This window comes from Pristiophorus japonicus, chromosome Y, assembly GCF_044704955.1.
Source record: "Pristiophorus japonicus isolate sPriJap1 chromosome Y, sPriJap1.hap1, whole genome shotgun sequence".
Classification (NCBI taxonomy): domain Eukaryota; kingdom Metazoa; phylum Chordata; class Chondrichthyes; family Pristiophoridae; genus Pristiophorus; species Pristiophorus japonicus.
In genome coordinates, this window is record NC_092011.1 from 37,747,541 (window position 1) to 37,763,313 (window position 15,773).

The 15,773-nt window shown below is 58.6% G+C and overlaps 1 protein-coding gene across 1 annotated transcript in view; it reads left to right on the top strand.

Annotated features, from left to right (window-relative positions):
* The window catches only part of LOC139241087 (nck-associated protein 5-like), a 50,197-nt gene extending 38,079 nt beyond the window's left edge, over positions 1–12,118 (top strand). Inside the window, exons 7-11 of the mRNA XM_070869776.1 lie at positions 70–250; positions 3,265–3,343; positions 5,197–5,493; positions 6,890–7,059; positions 10,631–12,118. Of these exons, the coding sequence (XP_070725877.1) occupies positions 70–250; positions 3,265–3,343; positions 5,197–5,493; positions 6,890–7,059; positions 10,631–10,903 (1,000 nt within the window). The 3' untranslated portion in view covers positions 10,904–12,118. The remainder of the gene's footprint in view (positions 1–69; positions 251–3,264; positions 3,344–5,196; positions 5,494–6,889; positions 7,060–10,630) is intronic.
* Positions 12,119–15,773: the final 3,655 nt, after the last annotated feature.

Consider the following 15,773-nt stretch of genomic DNA (forward strand, 5'->3'; position numbering starts at 1 on the left):
TAGTATAGCTGGCGGTATTGGAGGATGTCTATGTGTATCTCTTTCACGTTCTTGTTACCATGACTACAGGGTTGATGGGAAGGAGTGCGCACTGACCAATGGCCCAAGCCTGGGGGGCGAGGCCAAGCTTTACCACCAGAGGAACGGACTGGTCGGCCACCAGCGTCTCGCTGGACGCTCGCCGGATGACGCGAGGGCCCAGACCGTCAATCACCTCCGCTCCAGCGAAGACATCCATCAGTTGGAGAAGGTGATGGGCTCCCGTTAGATTGGCCTCACACAGAGAGAGATATCAGGGTCCCGTGGTGTTACTCAGGGATGGAGCAGGGTCCCGTGGTGTTACTCAGGGATGGAGCAGGGTCCCGTGGTGTTACTGAGGGATGGAGCAGGGTCCCGTGGTGTTACTCACGGTTGGAGCAGGGTCCCGTGGTGTTGCTCAGGGATGGAGCAGCGTCCCATGGCTTTGCTCAGGGATGGAGCAGGGTCCCGTGGTGTTACTCAGGGATGGAGCAGGGTCCCGTGGTGTTGCTCAGGGATGGAGCAGGGTCCCGTGGTGTTGCTCAGGGATGGAGCAGAGTCCCGTGGTGTTACTCTCGGATGGAGCAGGGTCCCGTGGTGTTGCTCAGGGATGGAGCAGGGTCCCGTGGTGTTGCTCACGGATGGAGCAGGGTCCCGTGGTGTTGCTCAGGGATGGAGCAGGGTCCCGTGGTGTTGCTCAGGGATGGAGCAGGGTCCCGTGGTGTTGCTCAGGGATGGAGCAGGGTCCCGTGGTGTTGCTCAGGGATGGAGCAGGGTCGCGTGGCTTTGCTCAGGGATGGAGCAGGGTCCCGTGGTGTTGCTCAGGGATGGAGCAGGGTCCCGTGGTGTTACTCAGGGATGGAGCAGGGTCCCGTGGTGTTACTCAGGGATGGAGCAGGGTCCCGTGGTGTTACTCAGGGATGGAGCAGGGTCCCGTGGTGTTACTCACGGATGGAGCAGGGTCCCGTGGTGTTACTCAGGGATGGAGCAGGGTCGCGTGGTGTTACTCAGGGATGGAGCAGGGTCCCGTGGTGTTACTCAGGGATGGAGCAGGGTCGCGTGGTGTTGCTCACGGATGGAGCAGGGTCCCGTGGTGTTACTCAGGGATGGAGCAGGGTCCCGTGGTGTTACTCAGGGATGGAGCAGGGTCCCGTGGTGTTACTCACGGATGGAGCAGGGTCCCGTGGTGTTGCTCAGGGATGGAGCAGGGTCCCGTGGTGTTGCTCAGGGATGGAGCAGGGTCCCGTGGTGTTGCTCAGGGATGGAGCAGGGCCCCGTGGTGTTGCTCAGGGATGGAGCAGGGTCCCGTGGTGTTACTCAGGGATGGAGCACGGCCCCGTGGTGTTGCTCAGGGATGGAGCAGGGCCCCGTGGTGTTACTCAGGGATGGAGCACGGCCCCATGGTGTTACTCAGGGATGGAGCAGGGCCCCGTGGTGTTGCTCAGGGATGGAGCATGGCCCCATGGTGTTGCTCGTGGATGGTGCAGGCTCCCGTGGTCTAGCCCGCCATTGGAACAGGGCCCTGTGGCATTGCTAACGGATAGAACGAGGCTGCTGAGGAGTAGTGGTGGAGGCGTAACCAGGGGCCTGTGCTTCCCTCTGAGCAAGAGTCCCAAACAGGCGCACCTGAAGGTTAAGAATATAACAACATAATAAACAGGAGCAGGAGTTGGCCATTTGGCCCCTCGAGCCTGTTCCGCCATTCAATAAGTTCATGGCTGATCTGATCATCTCTCATTTTTCTGAATTCCAATGTGTATAGACCCAACCTACTCAACCTATCCTCATCCCCAGAATCAACCGAGTGAACCTTCTTCTTTGTTAGACGTCAGCTCTCGGCACTGAGGAGTGGCCAGGGCAGAAATATCAGTGCCGCGCTCCCTCAGTACTACCCCTCCGACAGTGCGGCGCTCCCTCAGTACTGCCCCTCTGACAGTGCCGCGCTCCCTCAGTACCGCCCCTCCGACAGTGCCGCGCTCCCTCAGTAATGCCCCTCCGACAGTGCCGCGCTCCCTCAGCACTGCCCCTCCGACAGTGCGGCGCTCCCTCAGTACCGCCCCTCCGACAGTGCGGCGCTCCCTCAGTACTGCCCCTCCGACAGTGCGGCACTCCCTCAGTACTGCCCCTCTGACAGTGCGGCGCTCCCTCAGTACCGCCCCTCCGACAGTGCGGCACTCCCTCAGTACTGCCCCTCCGACAGTGCGGCGCTCCCTCAGTACCGCCCCTCCGACAGTGCGGCACTCCCTCAGTACTGCCCCTCCGACAGTGCGGCACTCCCTCAGTACTGCCCCTCCGACAGTGCGGCACTCCCTCAGTACTGCCCCTCCGACAGTGCGGCACTCCCTCAGTACTGCCCCTCCGACAGTGTGGCGCTCCCTCAGTACTGCCCCTCCGACAGTGCGGCGCTCCCTCAGTATCGCCCCTCCGACAGTGCGGCACTCCCTCAGTACTGCCCCTCTGACAGTGCGGCACTCCCTCAGTACTGCCCCTCCGACAGTGCGGCACTCCCTCAGTACTGCCCCTCCGACAGTGCGGCGCTCCCTCAGTACTGCCCCTCCAACAGCGCAGTACGGCTCTCCCTCAGTACTGCCCCTCCGACAGTGCAGCGCTCCCTCAGTACTGCCCCTCCGACAGTGCGGCGCTCCCTCAGTACTGCCCCTCCAACAGCGCAGTACGGCTCTCCCTCAGTACTGCCCCTCCGACAGTGCGGCGCTCCCTCAGTATCGGCCCTCCGACAGTGTGGCGCTCCCTCAGTACTGCCCCTCCGACAGTGCGGCGCTCCCTCAGTACTGCCCCTCCGACAGTGCGGCGCTCCCTCAGTATCGCCCCTCCGACAGTGTGGCGCTCCCTCAGCACCGCCCTCCGACAGTGTGGCACTCCCTCAGTACTGCCCCTCCGACAGTGCGGCGCTCCCTCAGTATCGCCCCTCCGACAGTGCGGCGCTCCCTCAGTATCGCCCCTCCGACAGTGTGGCACTCCCTCAGTATCGCCCCTCCGACAGTGTGGCACTCCCTCAGTACTGCCCCTCCGACAGTGCGGCGCTCCCTCAGTATCGCCCCTCCGACAGTGTGGCACTCCCTCAGTACTGCCCCTCCGACAGTGCGGCGCTCCCTCAGTACTGCCCTTCCAACAGCGCAGTACGGCTCTCCCTCAGTACTGCCCCTCCGACAGTGTGGCACTCCCTCAGCACTGCCCCTCCGACAGAGAGAGCGTGAGCTGAAACTGCCCCTGTTATTCTTTTTGCAGGTCGAAGATTCTGGGGCCAAGTACGACATCACCTCCGATGAAAGCCTGACGGAATCGCTGGCGTCTCATTGCTTCGTCGGTAAGTCCGAGAGTATACCGTGCTTGCCGATTGTACCAAGGTTTCCCGGGGTCGGAATGGTATTGTTAACCTGACTCGCCCTGGAAGTCAGCGGGTTGTGAAAGGGCGGCTCGCGTTAGGTTCATATCACCCCCACTGATATCTCTGCTAGATCCCTAAATCATAAACCATCCCTACCAACGCACCTCGTACAGACTGTACAGCCCAGAAACAGGCCATTGGGCCCATCGCTCCGTCCCGGGGTTAAACTCCACACCAGCCCCCTCCCATCCCTCTCCATCACCATATCCCTCTATTCCCTTTCCCCCCCTCATGTGTCTATCCAGCCTCCCCTTAAATCCATCGATACTATTCGCCTCAACCCCTCCCTGTGGCAGTGAGTTCCACATTCTCACCCCGCTCTGGGTAAAGAGGTTTCTCCTGAATTCCCCATTGGATTTATCAGTGACTGTCTGATATTGATGGCCCCCTAGTTCTCGTCTCCCCCACAAGTGGGAACATCTTCTCTACATCTACCCCTATCGAACCCTTTCATAATTTTAAGACCTCTATCAGGTCACCTCTCGGCCTTCTCTATTCTTGACAGAAGAACTCTGGCCAATTCAGTCTTTCCTGACAGTTATAACCCTCTCAGTTCTGGTATCATCCTTGTAAACCATTGGTACACCTTCTCCAGTGTCTCTATATCCATTTTTGTAATATTGAGACCAGAACTGTGCACGGTGCTCCCAGTGTGGTCTAACCCAGGTATATGGAGACCAGAACTGTGCACGGTGCTCCCAGTGTGGTCTAACCCAGGTATATGGAGACCAGAACTGTGCACGGTGTTCCCAGTGTGGTCTAACCCAGGTATATGGAGACCAGAACTGTGCACAGTGCTCCCAGTGTGGTCTAACCCAGGTATATGGAGACCAGAACTGTGCACGGTGCTCCCAGTGTGGTCTAACCAAGGTATATGGAGACCAGAACTGTGCACAGTGCTCCAAGTGTGGTCTAACCCAGGTATATGGAGACCAGAACTGTGCACAGTGCTCCCAGTGTGGTCTAACCCAGGTATATGGAGACCAGAACTGTGCACGGTGCTCCCAGTGTGGTCTAACCCAGGTATATGGAGACCAGAACTGTGCACGGTGCTCCAAGTGTGGTCTAACCCAGGTATATGGAGACCAGAACTGTGCACGGTGCTCCCAGTGTGGTCTAACCCAGGTATATGGAGACCAGAACTGTGCACGGTGCTCCCAGTGTGGTCTAACCCAGGTATATGGAGACCAGAACTGTGCACGGTGCTCCCAGTGTGGTCTAACCCAGGTATATGGAGACCAGAACTGTGCACGGTGCTCCCAGTGCGGTCTAACCCAGGTATATGGAGACCAGAACTGTGCACGGTGCTCCCAGTGTGGTCTAACCCAGGTATATGGAGACCAGAACTGTGCACGGTGCTCCCAGTGTGGTCTAACCCAGGTATATGGAGACCAGAACTGTGCACGGTGCTCCCAGTGTGGTCTAACCCAGGTATATGGAGACCAGAACTGTGCACGGTGCTCCCAGTGTGGTCTAACCCAGGTATATGGAGACCAGAACTGTGCACGGTGCTCCCAGTGTGGTCTAACCCAGGTATATGGAGACCAGAACTGTGCACGGTGCTCCCAGTGTGGTCTAACCCAGGTATATGGAGACCAGAACTGTGCACGGTGCTCCCAGTGTGGTCTAATCCAGGTATATGGAGACCAGAACTGTGCACGGTGCTCCCAGTGTGGTCTAACCCAGGTATATGGAGACCAGAACTGTGCACAGTGCTCCCAGTGTGTAAATCCCGTATCACTACTCCCTGTTTCTCCATTTTTCGACCGCAGGGTCCAGTTTCCAGACACGGACCCTCGACAGTGGGATCGGAACATTCCCTCCGCCGGACACGGCGGGGAGCGCGTCGGGGAAATCCTTCCCCCGGACCAGAGCGGGGCAGCCGGAGCGAGAGGCCCAGACCCCAGCCCGGGGTAGGACGCGGGGCGTGGGGGAGATCCCGTCCAAGGCCCGGACGCTGGAGAGGGAGGTCCTGTGTCCGGGAGACGGCCAGAGGTGCGAGGGCACACGGCCGGTGATGGACGTCACTCGACCCTCGCAGGAGACCGCGGGGGAGCCGGAGGCAGCAGGTAACAGCGACAGGGGGCTCTCCGTCCGTGGTGTCAGGCGCGGTACTGAGGGAGTGCCGCACTGTCGGAGGGGCGATACTGAGGGAGCGCCGCACTGTCGGAGGGGCGGTACTGAGGGAGTATCGCACTGTCGGAGGGGCAATACTGAGGGAGTATCGCACTGTCGGTGGGGCAGTACTGAGGGAGTGCCACACTGTCGGTGGGGCAGTACTGAGGGAGTGCCACACTGTCGGAGGGGCGGTACTGAGGGAGTATCGCACTGTCGGTGGGGCGGTACTGAGGGAGCGCCGCACTGTCGGAGGGGCGGTACTGAGGGAGTATCGCACTGTCGGAGGGGCAGTACTGAGGGAGTGCCGCACTGTCGGAGGGGCTGTACTGAGGGAGTGCCGCACTGTCGGAGGGGCAGTACTGAGGGAGCGCCGCACTGTCGGAGGGGCGGTACTGAGGGAGCGCCGAACTGTCGGAGGGGCGGTACTGAGGGAGCGCCACACTGTCGGAGGGGCAGTACTGAGGGAGTGCCGCACTGTCGGTGCGGCAGTACTGAGGGAGCGCCGCACTGTCGGAGGGGCGGTACTGAGGGAGTGCCGCACTGTCGGTGGGGCAGTACTGAGGGAGTGCCACACTGTCGGAGGGGCAGTACTGAGGGAGTGCCACACTGTCGGAGGGGCGGTACTGAGGGAGCACCGCACTGTCGGAGGGGCAGTACTGAGGGAGTGCCACACTGTCGGAGGGGCAGTACTGAGGGAGTGCTGCACTGTCGGAGGGGCGGTACTGAGGGAGCGCCGCACTGTCGGAGGGGCAGTACTGAGGGAGTGCTGCACTGTCGGAGGGGCAGTACTGAGGGAGCGCCGCACTGTCGGAGGGGCAGTACTGAGGGAGTGCTGCACTACGGGAGGGGCGGTACTGAGGGAGCGCTGTACTGTCAGAGGAGCATTCTTTCGGATGAGACGTTAAACCGAGGCCCCTCTGCCCTCTGAGGTGGATGTAAAAGATCCCAGGGCCACTATTTGGAAGAAGAGCAGGGGAGTTCTCCCCGGTGTCCTGGGGCCAATATTTATCCCTCGACCAACATCACTAAAACAGATGATCTGGGTCATTATCACATCGCTGTGTGTGGGAGCTTGCTGTGTGCAAATTGGCGTTTCCCACATTCCAACAGTGACCACACTCCAAAAGTACTTCATTGGCTGTAAATTGCTTTGGGACATCCGGTGGTCGTGAAAGGCGCTATATAAATGCAAGTCTTTATTTTTCTTGCGAGAAGGATCGGGAACGCATCACCTTTTGGTAAAGGGAGGGTTAATGTTTCCGGCCGGGATGTAGTGGGATTAAGGGCAGGGATAGCCAAGGCAAAGTGTAACACACCCAGATCTAACATTCCCTTTACCTTTTACAGATGGAGAAGCTTCCAGGAATTACTTGCCTCACTTCCGATCCCCGCAGAGCAAGGTTTGGACCTTTCCGAATTCCCGTGCACTGGGGGTCCCTGTCGATAGTTTCCTGTGTGTGCCGGAGAGACAGGGGGACCTCCTCTCCCTCTGCAAACCCCGCACCTCCAACACACAGGTAAGCATTGCTCGGCTGTTACAGAGCAGTGTCATGGAGTGACAGTGCGGCACTCCCTCAGTACTGCCCCTCCGACAGTGGGACTCTCCCTCAGTACTGCCCCTCCGACAGTGCGGCACTCCCTCAGTACTGCCCCTCCAACAGTGGGACTCTCCCTCAGTACTGGCCCTCCGACAGTGTGGCACTCCCTCAGTACTGCCCCTCCGACAGTGCGGCGCTCCCTCAGTACTGCCCCTCCGACAGTGCAGCGCTCCCTCAGTACTGCCCCTCCGACAGTGCGGCACTCCCTCAGTACTGCCCCTCCGACAGTGCGGCGCTCCCTCAGTACTGCCCCTCCGACAGTGCGGGGCTCCCTCAGTACCGCCCCTCCGACAGTGCGGCTCTCCCTCAGTACTGCCCCTCCGACAGTGGGACTCTCCCTCATTACTGCCCCTCCGACAGTGAGACTCTCCCTCAGTACTGCCCCTCCGACAGTGCGGCACTCCCTCAGTACTCCCCCTCCGACAGGGCGGCGCTCCCTCAGTACTGCCCCTCCGACAGTGCGGCGCTCCCTCAGTACTGCCCCTCCGACAGTGCGGCGCTCCCTCAGTACTGCCCCTCCGACAGTACGGCGCTCCCTCAGTACTGCCCCTCCGACAGTACAGAGCTCCCTCAGTACTGCCCCTCCGACAGTACGGCGCTCCCTCAGTACTGCCCCTCCGACAGTACGGCGCTCCCTCAGTACTGCCCCTCCGACAGTACGGCGCTCCCTCAGTACTGCCCCTCCGACAGTACGGCGCTCCCTCAGTACTGCCCCTCCGACAGTGCGGTACTCCCTCCGTACTGCCCCTCCGACAGTACGGCGTTCCCTCAGTACTGCCCCTCCGACAGTGCGGCGCTCCCTCAGTACCGCCCCTCCGACAGTACGCCGCTCCCTCAGTACCGCCCCTCCGACAGTGCGGCGCTCCCTCAGTACTGCCCCTCCGACAGTGCGGCGCTCCCTCAGTACTGCCCCTCCGACAGTACGGCGCTCCCTCAGTACTCCCCCTCCGACAGCGCAGTATGGCGCTCCCTCAGTACCGCCCCTCCGACAGTACGCCGCTCCCTCAGTACCGCCCCTCCGACAGCGCAGTATGGCGCTCCCTCAGTACTGCCCCTCCGACAGCGCAGTACGGCGCTCCCTCAGTACCGCCCCCTCCGACAGCGCAGTACGGCGCTCCCTCAGTACCGCCCCTCCGACAGCGCGGCGCTCCCTCAGTACTGCCCCTCCGACAGTGCGGCGCTCCCTCAGTACTGCCCCTCCGACAGTGCAGCGCTCCCTCAGTACTGCCCCTCCGACAGTGCGGCACTCCCTCAGTACTGCCCCTCCGACAGTGCGGCGCTCCCTCAGTACTGCCCCTCCGACAGAGCGGGGCTCCCTCAGTACCGCCCCTCCGACAGTGCGGCGCTCCCTCAGTACTGCCCCTCCGACAGTGCGGCTCTCCCTCAGTACTGCCCCTCCGACAGTGGGACTCTCCCTCATTACTGCCCCTCCGACAGTGAGACTCTCCCTCAGTACTGCCCCTCCGACAGTGCGGCACTCCCTCAGTACTGCCCCTCCGACAGTGCGGCGCTCCCTCAGTACTGCCCCTCCGACAGTGCGGCGCTCCCTCAGTACTGCCCCTCCGACAGTGCGGCGCTCCCTCAGTACTGACCCTCCGACAGTGCGGTGCTCCCTCAGTACTGCCCCTCCGACAGTGCGGCGCTCCCTCAGTACTGCCCCTCCGACAGTGCGGCGCTCCCTCAGTACTGCCCCTCCGACAGTGCGGCGCTCCCTCAGTACTGCCCCTCCGACAGTACGGCGCTCCCTCAGTACTGCCCCTCCGACAGTACGGCGCTCCCTCAGTACTGCCCCTCCGACAGTACGGCGCTCCCTCAGTACTGCCCCTCCGACAGTACGGCGCTCCCTCAGTACTGCCCCTCCGACAGTACGGCGCTCCCTCAGTACTGCCCCTCCGACAGTACGGCGCTCCCTCAGTACTCCCCCTCCGACAGCGCAGTATGGCGCTCCCTCAGTACCGCCCCTCCGACAGTACGCCGCTCCCTCAGTACCGCCCCTCCGACAGTACGCCGCTCCCTCAGTACCGCCCCTCCGACAGCGCAGTATGGCGCTCCCTCAGTACCGCCCCTCCGACAGTGCGGTGCTCCCTCAGTACTGCCCCTCCGACAGTGCGGCGCTCCCTCAGTACTGCCCCTCCGACAGTACGGCGCTCCCTCAGTACCGCCCCTCCGACAGCGCAGTACGGCGCTCCCTCAGTACCGCCCCTCCGACAGTGCGGTGCTCCCTCAGTACTGCCCCTCCGACAGTGCGGCGCTCCCTCAGTACCGCCCCTCCGACAGTGCGGCACTCCATCAGTACTGCCCCTCCGACAGTGCGGCACTCCCTCAGTACCGCCCCTCCGACAGTGCGGTGCTCCCTCAGTACCGCCCATCCGACAGTGCGGCACTCCCTCAGTACCGCCCCTCCGACAGCGCAGTATGGCGCTCCCTCAGTACTGCCCCTCCGACAGTGCGGCACTCCCTCAGTACTGCCCCTCCGACAGTGCGACGCTCCCTCAGTACTGCCCCTCCGACAGTACGGCGCTCCCTCAGTACTGCCCCTCCGACAGTACGGCGCTCCCTCAGTACTGCCCCTCCGACAGTGCGGTACTCCCTCCGTACTGCCCCTCCGACAGTACGGCGCTCCCTCAGTACTGCCCCTCCGACAGTGCGGTACTCCCTCCGTACTGCCCCTCCGACAGTACGGCGTTCCCTCAGTACTGCCCCTCCGACAGTGCGGCGCTCCCTCAGTACTGCCCCTCCGACAGTACGGCGCTCCCTCAGTACTCCCCCTCCGACAGTGCGGCGCTCCCTCAGTACTGCCCCTCCGACAGTGCGCTGCTCCCTCAGTACTGCCCCTCCGACAGTGCGGCACTCCCTCAGTACCGCCCCTCCGACAGTGCAGCACTCCATCAGTACTGCCCCTCCGACAGTGCGGTGCTCCCTCAGTACTGCCCCTCCGACAGTGCGGCACTCCCTCAGTACCGCCCCTCCGACAGTGCGGTGCTCCCTCAGTACCGCCCATCCGACAGTGCGGCACTCCCTCAGTACCGCCCCTCCGACAGCGCAGTATGGCGCTCCCTCGGTAGTGCCCCTCCAACAGTGCGGTGCTCCCTCAGTACTGCCCCTCCGACAGTGCGGCGCTCCCTCAGTACTGCCCCTCCGACAGTGCGGCACTCCCTCAGTACTGCCCCTCCGACAGTGCGACGCTCCCTCAGTACTGCCCCTCCGACAGTGCGGCACTCCCTCAGTACTGCCCCTCCGACAGTGCGGCGCTCCCTCAGTACTGCCCCTCCGACAGTGCGGGGCTCCCTCAGTACTGCCCCTCCGACAGTGCGGGACTCCCTCAGTACCGCCCCTCCGACAGTGCGGCACTCCCTCAGTACGGCCCCTCCGACAGTGCGGCGCTCCCTCAGTACTGCCCCTCCGACAGTGCGGCGCTCCCTCAGTACCGCCCCACCGACAGCCCGGCAGGGAACCTACAAAAACACTAAAACCTTTTCCTTGCTTGCAGAGACGTCCGAGGTGTCCTGAGGGTGCCGGGCAAGGACCCTGCCTATCCAGCGTGCCTCAGTATCCTCTGGGCGTGCTCCACGGGTTCGAGGGCCTGGGGGTCCTGAAGACGAGGGAGAAGTCGGTCGGCGATGTCACGGAGCGGAGCGTGGGCGGGGAGAACGGCCTGCGGGAGACCATTGTGTCTTCGCACAGCCACAACGCGCTGGACCTCTCGGAGTCCCTCAGCGACTCCTTGTACGACAGCCTCTGTTCCTGGAACAGCCAAGGCTGAAACACCTGCACCCCCTCCTGCACCCCCCACCCCTTCCTTCTGACACTCTCCCAGGGAAGACGGGAACCTGTGACAAAACAAATAAGAAAGAGAAAAGGGGCAGAGTTGTGGGGCGTCTTGAGGCTCCCGTCCGGTTGAAGATTTCTACGTCCCGAGGCTCGAGGTGGACACACAGCCAGCGAAGAGTTCAGTTCCACGCCGCGCACGTAACCAGTGGAACGGAAGACACGCGCTCGCTCCTGCATCACAGCAAGGGGGACACGGAGAGTCGGAGGGGCACTATTGAAGAGTCTGCAAGGGGATCTAGACAGGCTCAGTGAGTGGGCAAACATTTGGCAGATGTGGGCAGATGCGAAGTTGTGCACTTAGGCTTGGAAGTCCTGCTACAACTGTACAGGGTATTGGTGAGGCCACACCTGGAGTACTGCGTGCAGTTTGGGTCTCCGTATTTAAGGAAGGATATACTTGCATTGGAGGCTGTTCAGAGAAGGTTCACTCGGTTGATTCCCTCGATGAGGGGGTTGTCTTATGAGGAAAGGTTGAGCAGGTCGGGCCTCTACTCATTGGAGTTTAGAAGAATGAGAGGTGGTCTTATTGAAGCGTAGGAGGCTCTGGTCACGTGGAAACACCGCCCAATTCTTGAACTTAAGAATTAGGAGCAGGAGTCAGCCATTCGGCCCCTCGAGCCTGCACAGCCATTGAATAAGATCTTTGGCCACTTTCCCGTCCAATCCCGCGATTCCAATCGAGACCCAAAAATCTACCGATCTCAGCCTTGAATATACTCAGTGACTGAGCCTCCACAGCCCTCGGGCAAAGAATTCCAAAGATTCACCCCCCTCTGAGTGAAGAAATTCCTCCTCATCTCAGTCCTAAATGGCCGACCCCTTATCCTGAGACTGTGTGACCCCTGGTTCTAGACTCCCCAGCCCGGGGGGGAAACACCCTCCCTGCATCTACCCTGTCAATCCCCCTCAAAATCTGGTCTGTTTCAATGAGATCACCTCTCATTCTTCTCAACTCCAGAGTATGGGCCCATTCTACACAATCGCTCCTCATGGGACAGTCCTCTCAACCCAGGAATCGATCTATGAGCATACGAATATACGAACAATGACGGACAGGTAAAGATCCTCTGGTCCATCGAGTCTGTCCCACACAATCCCGATACCTTGTGTATCACAACATAGACTCTCCACCCCACGCCAAACTACATGATCGCCTGGGAGAGGCAAAAAAACCCAGGCCAATTTGTGGGGGGGGAGGGGGGGGAAATCTGAGAAATTCCTCTCTGACCCATCTCGGCGATCAAAACTAGTCCAGGAGACCACTCTGGCCTTCCTGCAGTACCTACCTTCTGTAAGAGTTCATCTCCACCACAGTCAGAAACTAATCCAGCTCTCACTTGAAGGAGTTCAGCAAGTCTGTATCCACCACATGGAACGGCAGGTTGTTCCGGAGGTCGACTGTTCTTTGGGAAAGACACACCTCCAGACATCGAACCTAGATCTAGCCCTATACAACTTACATTTGTGCCCCCCTGGTCCTGCCTAACCTGCTTAATTGGAATATCATCATCATCATAGGCAGTCCCTCGGAATCCACTCTTAGCATGAGTTCTTAGGTGACTGAACAGACAGTGGTTGAGGGAAGGGGAGGGTGGGACTGGTTTGCCGCACGCTCCTTCCGCTGCCTGCGCTTGGTCTCTGCTCGCTCTCGGCGACGAGACTCGAGGTGCTCAGCGCCCTCCTGGATGCACTTCCTCCACTTAGGGCGGACTGGTCTTTGGGCCCAGGGACTCCCAGGTGTCGGCGGGGATGTTGCATAGCTGCCAGCTGGAACACTGTCCATTCCTTTCATTATCTTATATACCTCAATCATATCCCAGCTAAGTCTACGCCGCTCTAAGGTATAGACTCCAACTCTTTTAGCCTATAACTAAGATGCTTCGGACTTGGAATGAGTCTCGTGGTCTTCTTCTGCACCCTTTCCAGAGCCCCAATATCACCCGTCGTGTGAGGAGACCAAAACTGGACACGATATTCCAAGTGCAGCCTGACTAAAGTCTTGTACAAGGACAAACCAGTACACCTCGGCTTATACACAATTGATACATCCCAACACCCTACTTGCTCCAGTTATCGCTGCACGGAATTGCTTGTGTACCTTTAAGGGTGTAAGCACTGGAATGCCCAAATCTCTTTCTATCTCCACCAGCTGTAATACCTGCCCCTGGAGGGGTTATGAATGTCGAGCGCTTGCCCTGCCCACATGCAGAACACTGCATTTATCGAAGTTCTACATCGTTGTCCAGTATTGAGCCCAGTCCCCCAACACATTAAAATCTGTCTGAAAAAAAATCTAGTGAGCCTTCGTTGCACTCCCTCTGTGGCTAGTAGATCCTTCCTCAGATAATGAGACCCAAACTGTGCCCAGTACTCCAGGTGTGGTCTCACCAGGGCCCTATATAATTGTAGCGAGTCTTCCTTACGCTTATACTCCCAACCCCCCCTTGCAATAAAGAACCATATGCCATTTACACCAATTGCTCAGCATCATGAATACCAAGTGTAATATATTTGCTTCGTGGGTTCTTTGCTTAAGAATTCATAGCAACACATCGCTATTAAACATAGAAAATAGGTGCAGGAGTAGGCCATTCGGCCCTTCGAGCCTGCACCACCATTCAATAAGATCATGGCTGATCATGCAACTTCAGTACCCCACTCCTGCTTTCTCTCCATACCCCCTGATCCCTTTAGCCGTAAGGGCCGCATCTAACTCCCTTTTGAATATATCCAACGAACTGGCCTCAACAACTTTCTGTGGTAGGGAATTCCACAGGTTCACAACTCTCTGAGTGAAGAAGTTTCTCCTCATCTCGGTCCTAAATGGCTTACCCCTTATCCTTGGGCTGTGACCACTGGTTCTGGACTTCCCCAACATTGGGAACATTCTTCCTGCATCTAACCTGTCCAATCCTGTCAACATTTTATATGTTTCTATAAGGTCCCCTCTCAGTCTTCTAAATTCCAGTGAATATAAGCCTAGTCGATCCAGTCTTTCTTCATATGTCAGTTCTGCCATCCCGGGAATCAGTCCGGTGAACCTTTGCTGCACTCCCTCAATAGCAAGAATGTCCTTCCTCAGATTAGGAAACCAAAACTGCACACAATACTCAAGGTGTGGTCTATTAAGAACGAGCTAGCAAAGGTTTAACAATCACACGACACATTACCGGTTCATCCACCAGGCTCACAACCACCTGCCCCATCGTGGATCCCCCGAACCCAACTGGCTGGGGTTTTATTGAGTCTTGGGAACATCACGTGATTGGCTAAGCCCCTCCCACTCAACAGCTCCACCAACCTGTGAGCATACTCGCAGGTATATAAAAGCTATTTCCGTTGCTTGGGGAGTCTAGGTCTAGGGGGCATTTATATAGCGCCTTTCACGACCACCGAACATCTTGAAGCGTTTTACAGCCAATGAAGTACTTTCGGAGTGCAGTCACTGTTGTAATGTGGGAAACGCGGCAGCCAATTTGCGCACAGCAAGCTCCCACACACAGCAATGTGATAATGACCCAGATAATCCGTTCTGTTGATTGAGAGATAAATATTGGCCAGGACACCAGGGAAAACTCCCCTGCTCTTCTTCGAAATGGTGCCACAGGATCTTTTATGTCCACCTGAGAGAGCAGACAGGGCCTCGGATTAAGGTCTCATCCGAAAGATCCTTTGGGGCCTTGATATCCTTCCTAAAGTCTGCGATGCCCAGAATTGGACACAGTACTCAGCTGAGGCGAAACCAGTGAGTTATAAAGGGTTTAGCATCATTTACCGAGCTTTTGTACTCTTATTTATAAAGCCCAGGACCCCATATGCCTTTTTGTAAACATCCTTCTCAATGTGCCCTGCCACCATCACAGATTTGTGTACACACACCCACCTCAGGTCACTTCCATACCTCCACACCCCCCTTTAAAAATTGCACCATTGGTGAAATGTATTTGCTTCATGGGTTCATTGCTTAAGAATTTATAGCAACACAATGCGATTAAGAACTAGTTGGTTTATTAGCAAAGGTTTAACAATCACACGACACATTACCGGTTCAGCCACCAGGCTCACAACCACCTGCCCCATCGTGGATCCCCCGAACCCAACTGGCTGGGGTTTTATTGAGTCTTGTGAACACCACGTGACCTGGCTAAGCCCCTCCCACTCAACAGCTCTACAACTGTTTTAATTAATAGATGAAGCCATGTGCCCCCTTAGTACAGGGACACTAGAACCTACAAGTTAACAAATAAACTTCCAAGGAACCTTAATAGGTCAAATTATAATTCTGTTCCCGGGGGTGATGAAGCACTCCAGTCCCTCCGGCGCCCACCTCTCGCGGAAGGCCGCGAGCGTACCGGTGGACACCGCGTGCTCCATCTCCAGGGACACCCTGGCTCGGATGTAACCGCGGAAGAGAGGCAGGCAGTCAGGGCTGAACAACCCCCTCGACCGCCCGCTGCCCGGACTGGCTGATGACCCCCTTGGCCAAGCCCAGGAGCAGTCCTACGAGGAGGCCCTCGGACCTGCCCGCTCCCCTCCGCACAGGGTGCCCAAAGATCAGGAGCGTGGGACTGAAGTGCAGCCAGAATTTGAGGAACAGCCCCTTCAAATATTGGAATAGGGGGCTGCAACCTCACACACCGAACACACACGTGGAACACTGACTCCTCCAGACCGCAGAAATTGCAGGCGGCCCGGGAGCCCGTGAACCGACTTTAAAAACTTATTGCATGGGACTGTCCTGTGCAACACCCCCCAGGCCAAGTCGCCAATGGATAACGGGAGGATCAACAGTTTTACAGTTC